This window comes from Pangasianodon hypophthalmus, chromosome 11, assembly GCF_027358585.1.
Source record: "Pangasianodon hypophthalmus isolate fPanHyp1 chromosome 11, fPanHyp1.pri, whole genome shotgun sequence".
Taxonomy (NCBI): Eukaryota; Metazoa; Chordata; class Actinopteri; order Siluriformes; family Pangasiidae; genus Pangasianodon; species Pangasianodon hypophthalmus.
Genome location: NC_069720.1, coordinates 2765098 through 2784560, shown reverse-complemented (window position 1 = coordinate 2784560; position 19463 = coordinate 2765098). Strand labels below are relative to the sequence as shown.

The following is a 19463-nucleotide window of genomic DNA, read 5'->3' as shown; positions in this document are numbered from 1 at the left end:
ACGGCTCGGGAAACACGAGCAGGGATGTGGTGAAAAACATGTTTTCAGACACCAGGCCAAATCCCTGCCCACTGACCTTACTGTGGATCCTGTCACTCTACCCTTCTTGTGGTATCACTTTTCCTCTCGTTTTGTACAAATCTCTTAAATCAGATGATACGAGGTGCCAGATGGAAAGGTGCACGAAGCAGATGACGGTAAAGTTGTAATAATAATAATAATAATAATAATAATAATAATAATAATAATGAAGCAGTTCTTTTTATTATTATTATTATTAAAGGCAGCTTTAATAGGAGAACACATGGCCTTGGAGGTTCCTTCCCTCCTCCCCTTGGTGAGCAGTGAAAGAGGCCCAGCATCCACCCCCTGGTGTTATTCCAGTTTTGTGAGAGCATCTCATTTCATACAGAGAGACATCTTGCATTATAATCAAACCAATATGATGCAACTGTGTCACATTCCTCACAGGAATCTACTGGCTGCTGTTTTTGTAATGAGAGGAAAAAAATATTTCGGTGAGGGGTGTAGAGAAATTATCAATTCCGTGTCATGAAGTCTGTACCCATTTTAAAAATAGCAGTATATAAAAATGACAAGGTTAAGGGAACACTGTGCCTAGAGAAGCATTATTTTGAATTTTGACAGCGCAGTGAAGATAAAAATACAGTGCTACTCAAGGCCTTCATCGATAGCTGCAAGCTGCGGCACATTTCTAGTGTTGCTCATGTACGGAAATAAAAACGTGTCCATATTGGTTATATAAGCGTTGACCATAAAGCTAGTGTCAGTGACAGCAGGACAGGAGAACCCATCTGATTGTAGTAAGCCCATTGCAGAACTGAAAGCCTAATGTCCACCCTGAGGTTTTCATATACCATCTGGAAGCATTTCTGTCCTCCTTATAATCAACAACAACCTTATTAAGCAGTTAGCAGCGCATCAGCTCGAATCCACCACTGGAATGTATTTGAGTGACGGAGGTCTGAAAAGTACAATCTTTCCTGAAATATGTATCTTAATCAGAAGTAAAGTTTTAGCATTTTAAAGTGAAAAGGGAGAAAATCTAAAGCATTTGAAGGTTTCAGTCCAATTCCACAAAAAGATGGCCATCTACCTTTACATTTATAACCCAAACTATTTACCAAAAAACCACATTACTGAAAAATTGTAAAGATCATTTCCTCAAGGTAGAAAAGAAAAAAGGTGATTTTTTTTTTTATTATGTCAGAATTTTGACTTATTATCTGGAAATTTTGATTTATTAGTCAGTAGGTTAAAGTTATTTAGAGATAAGTTGAAATTTTGAGATGCTAAATTTAAATTTTGAGGCATTAAGTCAAAAAAATTTGAGACAATAAATTGAAATTGAGAGAGAATTCAAAATTTTGAGATAATAAATCAAAATTGTGAGACGTCGAAATTTAACAAACAAAAAAAATTTATATAAGTGAAAACTGAGATAATAAGTCCATTATTTAGGCCATACTGCTGCTGCCAAAAATATAATATAATAATAAACATGATATGGAATTTTTTTTCTTTTCTACCTAGCGGAAATGGGCTTCCATAAAAGAATAAGATTACAATGAGAAAGTTCTCAATGATTCTCAGCATCAGCCACATCAGTCTCTGTCTCATCACCTGCGGCATTTTATACACGAGCCTCATCGTCGTCTCTTCACTCCACTGATCTCTGTTCACGGTAACATCGTTGAAGAAATAATTGCTAATTGATTCACTCTGTTTTGTTGCTAAATTTGTTTTTATTGTCTTGTTATGAGATCAATTAAACATTTTTAAAACTTTGCGCATTGTCATCTACACATAGTGTCTAAGCGCTGAATTGGTTAGGCTTATGTTTGGTTAGGCTTATGATTAAACAGACTGACCATTTTTACCACTGCGTTTGGTAATGTAGTCCTTACGCAACGTGATTTTTGCAGACAGATGTAAAGAGACTAAGACAAGGTTAGAAAGTAACCTTTAATAAAAACACTTACCAATTGTTTTGGTGAAATATACTGTATCTATATTTTTCTGTCAAAGAATTGGCAAAAAACCCCTCAAATTTGATCTCATATTGCACTAAATTTCCACTAGATGTTGGAGCGTGGCTGTGGGGATTTGTGTTCATTCAGCTACAAGAGCATTAGTGAGATCAGGCACTGATGTTGGGATGTCGAGGAGGTCTGGGGTGCAGTCGGTGTTCCAGTTCATCCCAAAGGTGTTCAGTGGGGTTGAGGTCAGGGCTCTGTGCAGGACACTCGAGTTCTTCCACTCCAACCTTCACACACCATGTCTTCATGGAGCTTGCTTTGTGCACAGGGGCATTGTCATGCTGGAACAGGTTTGGGCATGGCCAAAATTCCAGTGAGAGGAAATTGTAAAGCTACAGCATTACATTCTTAATGTCATAAACAGACATTCTTTCAACTCTGCGGCCAAAGTTTGGGAAAGGCCCACATACGGGTGTGATGCCACATACTTAGCTATATTGTGTATATGCACATGCATATACACGAAATGAGAAGTCATCACCCTCTGTTGTCTGACTCCAGTCTTTAAAATAGAGCTTGATTTTAAGCAATGTTGTATTTGAACCACTACAGACGTCAGAATGAATCATATAACTTCACACTGAGTTTTATTGGTTCGAAGCTGCAATTAGCCTCAATTAGCTGAAAACAGCCACTTCTAATTAGTGGATGCACATTTTGTTCTTAATGTGATTCAATTAATCTTGTCTATTGTCCTGACCAAAGAAGCCTTCTCATGTGATTCTCTTTTTATTTATAAGACAAGAGAATGAACTATGAGAAAGTGGCCAAGTGCACCATTTTAATAGCATTTTTTTAAAATTAGGCTTGGTTATAGTTTCAATATATAATATTAATAATAATAATAATAATAATAATAATAATAATCCGTTTATGTAGTGTCTTTGTAACATCCTAGATTGTTAAAAAAAGACAGAGGAAATTTGTTTTGAAGAAAAAAGAACGAAGTAGGAAAAAGTTGTTTTTTTACATTTAAGTTGATTCAATACAGGATAACGACTCTAGCAGCTGAATTCTGAGCATGTTGGCATCTATTTAAAGTTTTACCTGAGATGCCAAAGAAGAGAGAACTATAGCAATCTAAGAGTGAGGTTATGAGAGGTAATAAGCCAGGGTTTCAGCATCTTTCAGACGATGTAAGAGTCGAAGCCAGGCGATGCTGCGAAGCGTTTTTAGCGAGTGACCTAATATGGGGTTCAAACAAAAAGTGTGTTTTCCAAAATTATACTAAGATTGTGAACATTTAGCCTTAGGTGGACGCTTTAACAGTGATGCCATTTATATAAACCAAATATTCTGTAAATGATGTTACAATATGCACCTCAATAAAAGAAAACTATATTCCGAATATTTACATTGATATATTTACCTCACTAATTTTTTTTTAACTTACTGTATACTAGCATATATACTGTTGTTCAATTGTGAAACACTGCAGTAGTATTCTTTTTCATAAATTATTTCTCATTTATTTAAGAAACTTAGCTAGAGTTTGTGTAAGAATGTGATTGAAATTCGTCTCATAAATCAGGAAATGAAGTCAGGAGCCGCAATGCATTTATGCTCATACTTTTTAATGTATCACAATGAGCAAGAAACATACTTGATGAAATATTTTCAAAGGAGTATATTCAATTACCATCTACAATCAACTTAACTAGGACAACAAGGTTTTTTGTGACAAAAGTTTTTCTTTAAAAGTCTGAAGTTCCATGTGGTTTATGTATGTTAGTCTCCATGTAATTTGGTACAGTTTGGAAATCTTCATCATATAATTACAGTAACAAAAAAGCTAACAAGACTACAGTATAGAAAAGACATCAAGAACAACATTTTTGGTTTAACTTGCTCTTTTTTTGTACATTGCAAGGCTGTTTTTTCTACCCTCGGGTGGGCTACCTGGAGCCACTGAGCCGTTCTTGTGAGGCTCAAAGGAGGAATAATTCAAGAAAATAAAAAATAAAATCAAACAAACAAACAAAAAAAGCATTAAAAAAAATTGTGGCACCAGGAGTCACGAAAGGAACAGAGAGCTCCATGTAGCAGTTTGTCTTTGAAATTGGAGCTCGTGGTTTTTTTTTGTTTGGTTGCTTGTTAATTTTGGTTTCATTTGCTTTTTCGTGTTTAACTGCTTCCTCAGGAATGACAGCCAAGAAAACCCCTCACACTCCTTGAACAGCGAGTCCTTTATTTTTCAATGGTTTGATGAGATTTTTTTCGGCTGACTCCAGGTCAGTGCTGTCCGTCGGCGAGACGAAGAAATGAAACAGGTAGCAACACCATGGACTGGGTGAAAATAGAGACGCGTGGTACTGTCCATCCTGTGGATTTTATCCACGATTCCGAAGAAGCGGCTGATCCAGCCACTTCCAGAAGTCTCCAGGTTTATTCCTCTCTGTTTTCACATTCTGTATGTCCACTGGTTGCTGAGTCTGTTTCCATAGGCATATTGTCAGTAATTAAATAATGACTTGATATCAAGAGGCGCCTCTGATTATTTTTCCTGCCTTTGGCTCCCATCCCCAGTTTTGACAGCCTTCCTAGACATTTTAACGACATTTTCCAAAGCTTCCCAGAGTTCGGTTCTCTTTGTTTTCCTTCTTTGTCATTTAAAAAAAAGTTGATGTCTTCTTTAAATATATCTATATCTGTATACATGTTTCTTCACAGTGGGCAAAAAGGATGACCTCTACAGCAAAACCTGCCTTCTGTCTCTCTTTGCAAAGTGTCCAAAAAAAAAAATCAAGTATCCCAATGAGAGTTGATGTATCTCAGTCATGTGTTGCGTTGTGCCACAATAAATATACACTCATCAGGGGCACCAACTTTTCATCTGCATTATGCTTTGGCCACATACATATATTTAATGAAGTGAATAAAAAAAACTGCTCAGTGCTTCAGTATCAATTTCTCATTACCAAATTATTAGGACTTTCTGGAGGAAAAAAACAAACAAAAAAAACTTTCCCTTGTACTGAAGAAACAGCTTTGCAGTTTTGAATGTTTTGGTGTGAAATGAAAGTGGAGAAAAATAATAAAATACAAAACTAAATAAACTGATGTTGACTCCTAAAAAAACAAAACAAAACACACACAGTCCATGCTGGCAGAGTTGATTGTGAGGATCTGAACTTCATCCCTCACAAAATAAAGAGCCCATTAAATAAAGAGAACACTTTGGAAGCAAGAGATCAAACATTGTCGAGAAAGACAAATAGAGGAACATTGGTACACCATTAAAGTGGCCAGGTCTTAGAATAAAAAAAAAAGTGATTGAAATTTAAAGCTGGTGTTACAACGTTAATTTATGCATACAACAAAAAAAAACATCAACACAAATTAATATACAGAAAATAAAATACAAATAGTTATATGAAAATAATAAATGTCCGACATGATTTGAAATGAAAGTCGAAGCAAAAAGCATTAAAAAATAAACTATACATCAGAATTCTTACAAATAATTATGGAAAAAAAATATTTTAGGTAACAGGATTGAACAGAAGTGGCAAGCTTTGCATACCAAAAAATAAAATAAAATAATCGACCAAATTTCAATAGCATGCAGATTTTTTTTTTAAACACCAAATCACATTGCTCTGCAAGACGTAACATTCTTTAACACACTTCCTAGATTGCAGCAATGTACCATGTAGGCCAATACACTTGCTGTACAGTTGTGGCCAGTTCAAATGAATCCTTTTTGGTGAGAAAAAGACTCTTTATTAAAAAAGAAAAAAAAAAAAATGGGGAAATTTGGATTAAACAGAACCATTTCCATTGACCTCTTTGGACAAAAAGGTAAGAATCACCATCTAAAATATTAATAAATAAAAACACTGCTGCTTTTTTCCAGTCTTATAACGCTTTGGAATGAAGATGTCCCTTGGAAAAGCTGTAGTAATACACACCAAAAAATTGGCTTTACACCCTGCAGAAACCTGGGGCAGGTCCCTACTTGATTTTCCACAAGGGGAGGCCACCATTCCACACTTTATTTCTTTCTCAGACTCTTTAAAGACGGAGAGGCATGATGACACTAGACCAGTGAGACATGTTAGGACCAGATGCATTACAATATGTACATTTTTGGTTAGCCACTGTTACATGATGATCTATTTCAAGTGCGCAAACAGCCTTAACTGGCTGCAGGGACGTGAACTCCCTTACACGACTCCAAAAACGGCGATGTTCATTAACCCAAGATGGCGGAATTACAGTCATTGTTAATGTGGGAGAAAATAGACTTGTACTCAAATTCAATATAAAGATGCTGTCATTTCTTAAGAAATCAGATGCGCTATTTGGAATGCACTGTTCTTTACAAACATAACAGATCATTGGCTTTTTGACATTGGTCTGTTAAAAAAGAAAGAAAGAAAGAAAGAAAGAAGGAAAGAAAGAAAAAGAAAGAAAACAATAAAGCCAAAATGTCCTTTGGAACATATATTCACAGTCTTCAAAGTTCCGTTTTTGCAACAAGAAGAAAAAATGTCGCAGAGGCAGGGAAATGGTTTACTCAGTTTTTTTTTTTGTTTGTTTTTTTTTAAAGCTTAGCCAAGAAGTAAAATGAGCATGCATCTAGGTATTCTTCTTTTTCAAAATCTACATTAGCAGCAAAACGTATGTCCTCAGAGACCAGACCTTATACATTTTCTTTAAAAAAAAAAAAAAAAAAAAAAGTATCTCGTGTGACAAGAAGAGTTAAACAAAGAGATTCTCCACTTCTATCTTACAAACTGCAATGGCTCTGTAATGGTGCTACTCCACAATGCAAGGACGAATGTCCTTTTTTGGTTTTTGGTATTCTTGGTATTTTTCTACGTAAAAAAGCTACCTGTCTGCTTGCAAAGAAGCAAAGACGGCAACTCTGATGCGTACGCCTTTTATTTTAAAACTTTGTTTTCTTTTCTTAAAAACTGCAACAAATTCTCAAGTATAAAGAAGCCTCTTTTCTCATCTTTATGCACCAATGGTGAAAGTGTTTAGTCTTTGGATTTTCTTTTCGTTTTAAAGCGTGAGAATTATTATTATTCTTTTTCTTGTATGACAACAACAACAAAAAAAGGAAGAAATAATAAAAAAAAGAAAAAAAATTAAAGCCCATAACAGACTGCAGCCACACTGCATAAAATACACATCTGCTTTGTAGTGCCAAAGGAGAAAGATCTCCGTACCTACAAAATGCAGTGGAAGCAAAAAAAGGAAGGAGAGATTAACACACACACACAAAAAAAAGACAGAGATAAAGTAAGTCGAGACGTTTGTAAGTGCACAATAGGTAACACAAATATAAGTGAATAATAATTTTCAAAACAGATCTCTTTTCCTTTTTTTGGTCAGGTGCTGCACCAACCGTCAAAGGAAAGAAACCCCTCATGAAACCAAAGGGATTCTGCCGAGTCTGTTGGTGGCAGTTTGGGTGAACAAAATCCAAGATGCGGATTTGACTATACTGAAATAAAGTACAGATCAGTTCCTGCTCCTTAATCTAGTCTATTGGAATGACCAAGACAACATCAAATGAAGCGCTTTAAGGTTGGACAATACAAAAGCTAAATGTACACAAAGATTATTCAATCTACCATACTGTTTAAATTTATTTCCAATGCAACAATCTACTTAACACGAAAAATGTTTATATCAATCATAAATACAGGTTTTTTTCTTTTTCTTAAAAAAAAAAAATCCCTCACTGCATTTCTTGTTTGGGTATGGTGGGAGAGTTTTATATCCCATTTAACAGAATTTTAGCAGTTTAGCTACCCATTTGGATTCCCAGAAAGCTCTGTCTTAGTTCATATCACTTCCAAAAGAATTTCTATTAAAAGTAATACAAAAACAGAAATGTTTTCTCATTTGTCAGGAACGAAATGAATAAAATAATGTAACATAAAAAAGGTTGTGAGCTGTTGACCTGAGAATAAAATAGACATTACATCATTCTTTTTTTCATTAGCAAGCCATTGGTATTTGAATGCTTAGATAGCAAGAAAACGGTAAGACTATTCTCCCATACAGTACATACTGGCTTTGTGTGACTGTGCTATTAGGTGGACATACCTATGCAAACAAGGTGTGCATCATTATCGAGTTCTTTGTATAGACAGAATCTGGGGCCCATCTGATTTTTGCGGTTTTGAGGCAGTCCTTTGCAGTGCAGCACTCCCTTAGCATTATCCACATGTCAAGCTGCAGTGTTCTTCTTTATTAATTTAATATATGTGTATACATATAGCTATATACTTAAGTTGAAACAAATTAAAACCAGCATGTTCATATGGGAAAACAATCCACTAACATTTAAATTTTTGGTTACAAGCTTTGGAATTGCAGTTAGTCTTTACACATCTTTTTTTTCTGAAATTGGTTCGTATACTTTTAAACATATTTTAAACATCGCCGCTTTTTTTAGCTTTTGTGTTTTATTTATTTTTTTGTTTTTTGTTTTTTAAAATATCGTCCATCGTTGAAAGCTCTTTTACAGTCTGATGGAGTCTGTTCCTACACTAGCCATATTACTACTACAACTATCACTGTCTTTGAGACAGCTGGGCTGTTGTGGCTCCTCTGCCAACCTGCCCAGCCTGTCTGCTGATTTCTGACTGCTGTCAGAGTCAGATTCGTCGGTAAAGACGTCTGTTGGTATCGAGGTCTGAACCCCTGAGGTGCTCAATGAACTTGAGGTAACCGTTGAAGGTGAGGATACTGGAGGAAAAGAGGATGATGTCGAAGGGGTGGCATTGGGCTTTCCAGCTAAAGCTTTAGAGAAAGGGGCCTGGGGCCAGGGTTTGCTGGCAGCTGTGGTGTTAAGTGTGGCAGCTGTGGCAGAGGAGCATGAGGATGCAGACACAGATGAGGATGGCGTGGTGTTTGACGTCGTTGGCGGGGGGGATGTTGCGGTGTTGTTTGGGTGGGTGACAGACTGCGAGGTAGATGCGGTGTTAGGATCGGGGAAGCAGGCTGAAGAGTGAGGTAATAAACTAGTAGCGTGCTCTTTGGCATTTCTGGCTGATCGCGTGATTGTTCTGTGTTTGTGCAAGGATGAATCCAGGTGTTGACTAAGTGCTTTGTCCCCATCCAGAGTGACATTACATGCCAGGCAGTCATAGAGGCTACCCTCAGCTATACTGCCACTGCTGGGGACTCGAAGCAACATCTCTTGCAGGTTTGCCACAGACTGACCAAAAAAGCAGATTGACTTCAGGTGGCTGATAGCTGCTTCCTCCTTGCTGAAAACAGTTTGACACTTGCGGCACGCCAGCCGATACTGAACTTTGGGGACAATGTATTGGTCAAGAAGAGGGTCTGCACCTTTACCATCCACTTCATGCTGCTCAGGGGGTAAGTTATTATGTGAAGAGGTATCAACTGGGAGAGTGCCTTTCTTCTCCTCTGTTTTTACTGGATCTTTGGCAGAATCTTTGCGGTCCACCGAAGGCTGAGAAGAAGCTGGGGTTTGGCTTGCTTTCGGTTGCTGGATTTGCTGAAGCTGTCGCTGCTGCTGCTGAAGTGCTTCCTGCAGGCTCTGTTGATATTGCTGGTAATGCTGGAGCAGTGATCCTGGTGATAACCCCATCAGGGCTTGTGATAAAGCTGGGTTGTAGGGGAAAAGACTTTCCATACCATACATAGGCTGAAGGTATCCACCTTGAAGTGCCCCTGGAATCTGAGGGGCATAATATGGAGAGAAACCTGGCATAAAATAGGGCAGGAACTGGCTGGTAAGCAGTGCTGTTGGATCTGATGCTAAAGCAGCCTGCAGAGCTTGAAGCTGAGCAGGATCAACCACATATTCCATGCCAGGAGTTGGCATTGAGGTGGCTGGAACAGCTGTGTCTGGTTTTTCTTTCTTGGCACTGGCAGCAGAAGTGGAGGGAGCAGGAGTACCCGCAGTTGAGGATGGTGTGGAGGGCTTCTCGACTTTTTCCTTGGACTTTTCTTTCTCCCTGGCTTTCTCAGTTTCACGCTCTTTGAGAGGATCAGCCCGGGGGCCTAGTTGGGTGGTCAGGGAGTTTGATGTGGGTGTGGTAGTAGTAGTTGAGTGGGCAACAGAAGTGCTGGCCTGAGCTGGGCTGGGTGAGGCCAAAGAGGAAGAAGAGGGGATTTTGTTGGGTAAACCAGATGTGGGGAGACTGGGTGAAGGTACACTGGCACCGGACATGTTTAGCATGTTTGGAGGTTTTGGAGGGGTTAAAGCTAAAAGAAAACAACACAGAATTAATACGATCATCTGTGCATCAACACTAGACAAATAACCAATACAATCAATGTCACAGCGTAAAAAAAAGGATACATTGCAAAACTAGTTATCAAATAAGTCAATATATGGTGTATCTGACATTTTGAAGGCTACCAATGACATACCTGAGTTGGTTGAGTTAAAACCTGGAAGGGAAGGGCTTCCAACCCCTGGCAGGAGAACCGGGGGTATTCCTTGCAGATTTGGATAGGCCGACTGCAGATTGAGGGCTTGCAAGGCTGGACTGTCAAACATCCCTTGTTGCTGCATGGCTTGTTGTTGTGCCAGACCAAGAACCTCATTGGCTTTCTTGATGCGATCCATCTCTTGCTGGGCCATTAGCTGACGAACAGTGGCTGGGTCAAAGTACTCTTTCTCTTTGTCAAGCTGGCTTCCGATAGTCTCCTTCACCTTGGAGATGTGTTGCTGGGAGAAGATGTGATCCCGCACTGAGAGACGTGCACTGTATTTTACACCACACAAGGTGCATTCTGTCTTAGGTCCCTCATATGAAGTCTGGTTGATTCCAAAGTGCTTAGCCATACTAAGCTTAGCTTTCTTTTCTTTAGCACGAGCATTCTGGAACCAGACCTGTACAACTCTTTTTGGGAGTCCAATATCATTGCCGAGTACCTCACACTCCAACATCGTAGGAGTCCTATAATCACTGAAGCAGGATTTAAGGACTTTCAGCTGGAGGTTAGTCATCTGAGTTCGGAAGCGCTTTTGGCCTGGCCTATCTCCACTGTCAATACTTCTACTTCCAGATGCCCCAGGGCTTGGTGAGCAGGGGTCAGCCAGACTAGATGTTTCACTGTAATCCACCATGTTTTCATTTTCAAAGTCTTTTGCATAATAACTTGTTGCAGGACTCACTAGTCCTGAAGACATCTGGTCATCATTCTCAAGAGATGGGACTGATCCTCCAGTCTTAGACAAGAAGTCTCCACTGTTGTGGCTGTGCTTCATATCAGCATTGTCATTGTCTGCATTTGCCTCATCACCGGTAGTGGTGTCAGTAATTGCAGTGTTCACAGAAGAACAATCATCATTATCAAGCTTGCTCTGATCAAAGCTAATATTTACTGATGACATGGTTGGGCTTTCAAATTCCTCCATTCCCTCAACCTTAATCGATGTTGGACTTAAAAGTGCTTTGGGAGACAAGTCCATGGTTTTACTCACAGGTGACAGAGATGAGCACTGGCCGTCATTATTAGAAGAACCAATATGAGAAAAGTTAGCAATATCCTGAGGATCCATCTTCAAGTGCATGCCATCTTGTTCAGATAGCAAACCAGTAAGTGTTATGTTGTAACCAGCACGCTTTGCCTCATGCCAGTGGCGTGAACGGATGTGGGCTTCCAGGGCAGTTTTAGCTTTAAAGAGGGCACGACAAAAGGGACAACGACGATGGGCTTGAGCTGGCCCAACAGCCCGAAACTGTCCTTTTCTTTCCCTGGCCCTGGTGTTTTGGAACCATACTTGCACCACCCTTTTCTTGAGCCCCACCTCATGAGCAATATGGTCAAGCATTTTTCGGGTGGGGTTAGAGTCTAATAAATATTTCTGGTACAGGATCTCAAGCTGCTCTGGTGTAATAGTGGTTCGAAGACGTTTGTCTCTTTGTGGTTCTTCCCCACTGTTGGTACTATCATTTTCCCCTGGACTAGTGCCTGCTTTTTCCTCTAGCTTCCTCTTTAGGGAGTTCATGGTGGATGTAGGTGTTGATGGAGAGGTGGCAGAGCTGCTTGGTATTTGTGGCAATGCTCCAGCAAGGAGCTGGCTAGCCAGCAAAGGATTGCTGGGGTCAAATAACATAAAAGGCATGTCCATTGGGCGGTCCAAGAACTGAGGATGAATAAATTGGTTTTGAACACTCAAGAAGTGAAGCTGCTGGTGTTCTTGCCAGTGCTCAAATGAAGGAAAAGCAAGTTTACACTGCTCACACTGGTAGGGAATCATTTGCTGGGCCAGCTGCTGCTGTGAGGCTAAATGGGGATTAAGAGCCATGAGAGAACTTTGGGAGGGGGTTTGGCTGGTATGGGAGGCAGAGGCTGAAGCAGCACTATGTTGTTGCTGTTGAGAGAGGGAAGGTGATGAAAGCTTTGTGTTCTTTGGGGTGAGTTGAACCTTTTCCTCTCGTGGTGGTTTTTGTTGTGGAATCTCAGCTGGTTGACTGCTTTCCTGTTTCAGAGATGACTGCTCTCTTGGACCCAGAGATGGTTCTGCGGAGTTTTTGGATTTCTCATCAAAAGAGTTTGATGTGTTTGTGGATGTAGATTCTACCTTCTCAGATGACGTTATATGAGAGAATGATGTGGATGAAGGTGGAAGAGGGCAAAGGCTTGAGGATGATGACATTGGTGTGTGACCTGATGACCCAGAAGATGAAAAGTATTCATGTGAGAGATCAACTGAGTCTTCATTTTGACTGTCATATTGCCCTTCCTCATCTTCATCTTTGTAGCAAAGTTTCTTTTGATGTTTAATAAGATCAAATATCCTCTGGAAGACCAGGCTGCACTTCTTGCACTGATAGTTCAAGTTAGTAGTGCGAATGTATCGGTCATTGGACAGCTCACGCCGCTCACCATCTTTTGCTCCATCTCCCTGGTTCTCATAATTTTTACGAGCTTTTTGTCTGGCATTCTGGAACCAAACAACAATGACCCTAGTTGGTAGGCTCAAAAGATTGGACAGCTGCTCAAATTCATCATCTTTAGGGTATGCATTAGCATCAAAGAAATCTTGCAGTACTCGAAGCTGGTAGTCTGTGAACCGTGTCCTTGAGGACCTCTTACTGCCATAGGACTCTGGTTTTTGGGGCTCAGGTGAAGGTGGTTTAGAGTCAATTTTGACATCATCCAGAGTAGTGATAGGGGGATTGTTGAAATTATAGGGTGAGTCTTTGTTGCGCTGTCGCTCTTTGAAGAGAGTATTTCGAAACCAGTGCTTAATGACTTTCTGTGGAAGTCCTGATTTGTCTGCCATTTCTTTTATTTGTTCTTCATTTGGTGAATTGTTTATGTCAAAGTACTGCCTTAGAACCCTTAGCTGGTCATCTGTAATACGGGTGCGGGGCCTCTTATTCTGTTGCTGCTGCAGCATAGCAGGTGTGAGCTGCTGCTGGTACAGTTGTGCAAGATCAGTGGCTAGACCAGGCTCAACAGCTTGTAACTGCGCAGGAATTTGAGAAGGTAATGACTGGAGGGACATTGGCTGCATCATGAGTGGGGAGAAGAGAGGAAGATCCATTGGCATTGGAATCTGAGGTAGTGGACCCTGGGGCTGTGGGGTTGACGCAGTTGGTGGAGTGAGTGCAGGGGCAGAGACAGGAATATTCGGTGTTGGTACCCTCTGTGGAGGAGGAGGTGGTGGCGGGGGTGGAGGAGGTGGTGGTGGGGGAGGAGCAGCCTCAGGTGTTTGTGGTCTTAGTGGGTATAGCTTGTCATATTGTTCTCTGTATTCCTTAGCAAACCTCTCTAGTGATCTAAATGGGAAGAAGGCCTGATGGATATGCTCCTGGTGACTTTTTAGTATTAATATGTTGGAAAAGAGCTTTCCACAGGCCTCACATTCCAATTTCTCCAGTCCCTCAACAGGGTCCACAACTCTAGTGATACCACCTGGTGCAGACACAGATCCTGTGGGCTTTCTCTGAGCTTTCTGTTTGTTCTCATTGTACTGAATCACCAATTCAAATCCAAAATTCTCCAGTAGCACTTTGGTAGCATTCCCACGAGCATCTGATGCAATCCTCGGTGGAAGGCATCCACTGTCCTGATTCAAATTAGCTATAGTCTGTGGTATATCTTTCTTTTCTTTGGACTTTAAATTGTCTGGGATATCCTTTGGAGCATGATCCTCTGTTTTATCATTCATTTCTTTATCCTTTGGCAGATCTCTGTCCTTTTCACTATGAGGAACAAGCGACTTTGGTTTTTTTTCTACAGGGTGTGAGAGAGATGCACTCTGCTGAAGCAAAGCCATTTGGCTTGATGCCTGGGAGTGGGAATGGGCTTGGTGCTGTTGCTGAAGATGATGATGCATCAGTTGCTGTTGTAGGCAGCTCTGTTGGGCCTGCTGGGCCTGGTTCTTTTGCTCCTCCAACAAGGAGGCAGCAGAGCCACTTAGGTTCAGTGAAGAACTGTTCAAGTTCATTTCTGGATTTAGCTGGAATTCTGCCCCAGGGATATAGAAAGGAAATAGAAGCTGTTGCTGCTGAAGGGGCAAAAGTGCATCTGCTGTCATTGGGAAGTGCTGGAGTAGTGGGTTGAACAGCTGGGACTGAATGAGGGCAGCTTGCTGTTGGAGCTCTTGTTGAAGTTGGGCCTGGGCTTGCGCTTGAGCCTGTGCCAACTGCTGCTGCTGCTGCTGGAGCTGCTGGTGGCCTCTTGAGGACAGCATGTCTGCAAATTTCTTTTTTTTCACCTCATGGTTCTCAGAAGGAGGAGGATGAGAAGTTGAGTTAGACATGGTCTCAAGGTTCTGAGACTGACTCAACTGGTTTCCCCCCAGAATGCTCTGTGCTGTCTGAACCCCTGCTGGAGAGCAGCTGTTGTTGCTTGAGCTGGTTGTTGAGTTAGTTGATGGGATAGGGCTGGGAGTAGAAGTGCTATTTGAGGTGCCTCCACTTAAACCGCCACTGCTGACAGAACTGGAGCCTCCACCTGCTGCTTCAAGTTTGGCTGCCCTGGCTTTGGTCTGGTGCAGGACAGAGCGCATATGAATCTCCAGTGTAGAGCTCTGACTGTATGCGACATTGCAAGTGCTGCATTTGAAGGGCTTATTATCAGGACTACTGGTTGGCTCCGGTTGACCTGTAGTGGATTCCTGCAGAGCCCGTTTGACCTTATGCAAGTGTGACACAGAGTTATAATGTACTAGAAGAATATTCTTCTGGGTAAAGGACTCTTTGCAGACCGTACACTTAAAAGGACGAGAAGGGTCTAAGAATTTCTCCATGGTGAAATTGGGACCTTTCCTAAATGGCAGAGCTCGTTTGGGCTCAGATCCAGAGTCTTCTTGTAATGATCCAGAATCACTGCCAGTTGGACTCTGTTTCTCCTCAGGATCACTGTCCTCACCTTCTTTCTCATCATCAATGAGACCTCCCTGGTCCTCTCCAAGTGAAGGGTCACCAATAACCATCAGATCTCCATTCATTAGTAAGCCTCCATAGAGCTGCTGAATATCAGCTTCACTCAGTTCAAGGTGACTGGACTCCAGGTGTTTTTTCAAGGCCTGTAGTGTCCTGAAACTCCGCTGACAGAGACAACACATGGTGGCTGCTCTGATGACATGGTATTGAGAATGCAACTGCAGTTTCTCAATTGTCTTGAATGCCAAACTGCACTGGTTGCAACGGTACTTGTAAACGTGACGATCAGAGACGGGGAGCTGTGGCCTTTTGTTGTGGACCTCATTGAAGTGTATCTGGAGAGCATTGGAGGATTTGAATACTTGATTACAGCCCTTTTTCCAGCAGAGGAATCCAGTAGTGTCGTCTCTTGCAGGATGTTGATCTTCAAGAGGTGACTTGCGAGATTCAATTATGTCTGAGACCAGAGGAATTCCTTTATCAGCTTCAACATCTGTAGCATCTACAATCAGATACAACGATACATGTTAGTGACATAAAAGTAGGGCTTTTTATGTGTATGTAAATACAAATGATTAAATTCTATTTTAATATCTTGACAGATAGTATTCAGAAAGTATTCAGAAAAGTTAACAAACTTTCACACCTGTCTGCTTCTTTCTGTCTTCAGAGGTTGAGTTAGACAAGGATTGCGGCACGTTTTGAGAATCTTTCTCCGGTCCAGGGACTGGTATGAACATGCTTGCTGGCAGTACCTCTGACGTTGCCACCTGGAAAATAAAACACACAGTGTGCCACATGTTAATTAAAATCCTTTTCAACAGCCACTGATATGGAATGCAGGACAACTTAAATAAACGTCTGATCATTTCCGAATAGATCAGCGAATAACACATCTCAGAAAAACTGTCCAATTTTGTTTAATCACTTATTAATCACTCACACATGTAAAGGTTTTGTCAATGAAAGGTTTCCTTCCACACAAGTAATCATGTTATTAGTGTTCTTACTTTATTTGCCATTCCAAGAATTTGCACTTTGATCACAGATGATGTTTGTCAAACTCTAGGAAAGTTCTGCTGTAGCCAATTAGTGTGATGGGGCCAAGAAGTCTACCTTGGCCAGCTGAAAAGCTTATTAGGAGCCTAATTAAATAATTCTTTCTCTTCATAAAAGTGTATCACATTCCAGTGAAAAGCTCAGAGCACAAAGTACAAAGAAATTCCCTGTCTTTCCGAACAGCTTCCCTGCTTCTGTTGCATCTCGATGCCTCTCTTTCCCTCTCTTATCCCCTTTATTCCTCTCTCCCTCTTCCAGAATGGGAAAAAAGATAACAATTCATCAAAATCACTCATTAACCAGCTCCTATTTAACAACAATCAGTGACTGAGATTGGAAAAAGGGCTGGGAGATGGAGCACTGTCTGCTTCACCTTCCTTCAATTAACAGAACAATCAGCCTCTCTACCCGGGCAGCATTTCAATTCCTCATTCCTTCCATCTCCCCCTCCTACTCGCCTCTCTTCCATATCTAATTCCTACTTTCATTCTATGTTTATGTCCTTGTGTCCCAATCTTCTTTTCTCTTTTCATCACACCACCTTCACCTCACACCCTTTCATATCTGTGTGTTAAATAAAAAAGAAACTATTCTGATCATTATATTCAAAATATATTCTTCATTCTGTTTTTTTAAATCCACTAATGATCATAGGCAGGTTTTATGATACACAGAGAATACAGAGTGCTCCTAAGCTTCTCTAAAATATAAATCATTATCACGCAAAATCATCATGGAGCACCTGACTGCATGAAGGACACCAGCAGTTACTTCGCTGGTCTTGAGGTTAAGTGGAACTGTTAAGCCAGCTCTATCCTTTAAAATCTGATTAGTGCACGCAGATTCATGCTGGAAAAGAAATTTGATTTTTAATTTTTTTTTCTTTCAACCACACTCTTCTCCAAACTGAAAGGTGTAAATTAATGTGGCCAGTATGGAGAGTTACAAAGCAAAACACGGCAGTGATTTACATTACAAAGTGGACTGTTTCTAGACAAGTGCTTCATTAAGTCACGAGAGCCCAGCACAGCCAGTATCCCAAGGTCATTTTTTAATTTGGACTGTCTAATTCGCAAAAACACAGCTCCAAATGGCTATCATCTGAGCCAGACTGAGAATTAATGAAGCACAATTATTTTCATTATCCCTATCTAAGACAGACAGAAAATGATACACAGACAGAGAGGGAGGGAGGGATTTAGAGAGAGAGAGAGAGAGAAGACCAGACAAATAAAGAGAGAGCCTGTTCGCATTTTTATGCACTGTCTGCAAGAAATGAGTCACCTATTTCCGAATTCATTAAGAGTGCCTGTCTGACATGAGGGGATGGAGTAGCTTTACTCTCCTTCTACTTGTAAAAAAAGGTGCTGCTTTTAATGTGCATTGTATTGCTCCAATGTGTTTTTACAATGTGCCACTGGTGTAGGGAGACCGATGCATTATCATCTCCATAAAAGAAAAAATATTGCTACCTGGCCCTAATAATGTGTTCATCATTTGTTTCCTGGCTGGTGAGTAGAGACGGCATAACGGTATTCAGAGGCACCCTTGCTTTGAGCGATCGGCGAGCGAGCAATTCCACTCCACAGACAAATATAAACATAATTATTTCTCCACTGCAAATATGGAAAAATAGAGCTGTTGCATCCTCCATCAGCTCTGCAATAACGCTCCACTGTAGAGTCAATGGGATGCGGTAGGTGATGAAGGTGAGTTGCTTAAAGAAGAAGTGGATTACAGAGCGAGTGGCAATATATTTATTTATTTTTAATTCTTTTTAAAACTAGCGATGTTATAAGCTTTATGTAAATGTCACTGTGTATGCCATTCTCCATGTACACAAAATACACAAAATTGTACAGTTATAGGAACCAAGTATGTTTTCTGATAAGGCTATTCATACAGTTGAGTGCAAAAGTTTGTACCCCCCATGGTTTCTGGGTACGCCCTATGGTTTCTGTTCTTCTCTCTTTGTATTTTTTCTCTCTTTTTTTAAATAAACATTTTTCTGTCAAATGCATTTTGCTTGTTGTTGAGCACTTGCACATGTGCATAATATATGCTTTCCTGTTCTCTCCTTTTTTTCTGAAGAGAGGAAGGTGCTGGCAGCTTAAAAAAAAAAAAAGGAAAAAAAATTCAATTCAATTATTTGTCCATATTAATGATCTGCTTGTTCTGAATGGCTCTAGAGTGAGCTGCGAAACAGAAGGAATGAGAAGACAGAGATTTTCTTTCTCTCTGTATCGACTGATGAAAACAATGGGCATGTCGGTACAACCACTTGGGCAGAGGATCACCCGACCAATCACAAACCTCTCACCCTATCAAATCTGACTTGCAATGAGTCAACAGGACGCCTGCAGGCCGCAATTAACACTTTCCAAATGTCATCAATGAAAGGGAAGAAGACGAGACACTGTTTGTTAAGGCGCGGCTGGTTAAGAGGCAGTGAGTCACCCTCATAGAGCCGGGCTTGGCCCCTCACACCATCACCACAGTGGGCCTTGATGTATTAAACACCCGGCTTTTCTTACAAAACAGGTAGACAAAAGCATAGAAGGAAGAGGTCGTGTGCTCTACTCTTCCCATTCATACCAGCCTATACAGGATTCTGGGTTTTTTTAATTTAAAAAAAAAGGAAGTCCCTACAAAAGACTAATACCATGACATTTGCCCTAGTATAGTGAATCTAGAGTACTTATGTACAATTAAAGATCTTTATTTACGTGTTTGGAACAGAAGGTTAAAAGTAAACAGTGCAGAAATAGAAGGACAAGATGTCTTTTACAATATAGTGCTATACAATCAGGGCAACAAATTAGTATGTGCTCTACTTGCAGACATACAATGTTGTTAAAAAAGACAGGAACAGAACATAGATCCAGTTTATACCTGGTCAATTCATATGTTATGAGTATTAGGATAGGGGTTATCTGACATATGCAGGCATGAATACAGCTGAGATTATTTTATAATAGCTTTAAATCTGTTCTAAAAC

The 19463-nt window shown here is 40.4% G+C and overlaps 1 protein-coding gene across 7 annotated transcripts in view; it reads right to left on the bottom strand.

The window, feature by feature from the left end:
• Positions 1-3613: 3613 nt before the first annotated feature.
• The window catches only part of zfhx3b (zinc finger homeobox 3b), a 376578-nt gene continuing 360728 nt past the window's right edge, over positions 3614-19463 (bottom strand). For all 7 annotated transcript variants that reach the window (XM_053237891.1, XM_053237890.1, XM_053237886.1 and 4 more), the window contains 3 exons: positions 16053-16176; positions 10428-15908; positions 3614-10259 (listed from right to left, as the gene is read on the bottom strand). In XM_053237891.1, the coding sequence (XP_053093866.1) occupies positions 8542-10259; positions 10428-15908; positions 16053-16176 (7323 nt within the window). In that variant the 3' untranslated portion in view covers positions 3614-8541. The remainder of the gene's footprint in view (positions 10260-10427; positions 15909-16052; positions 16177-19463) is intronic.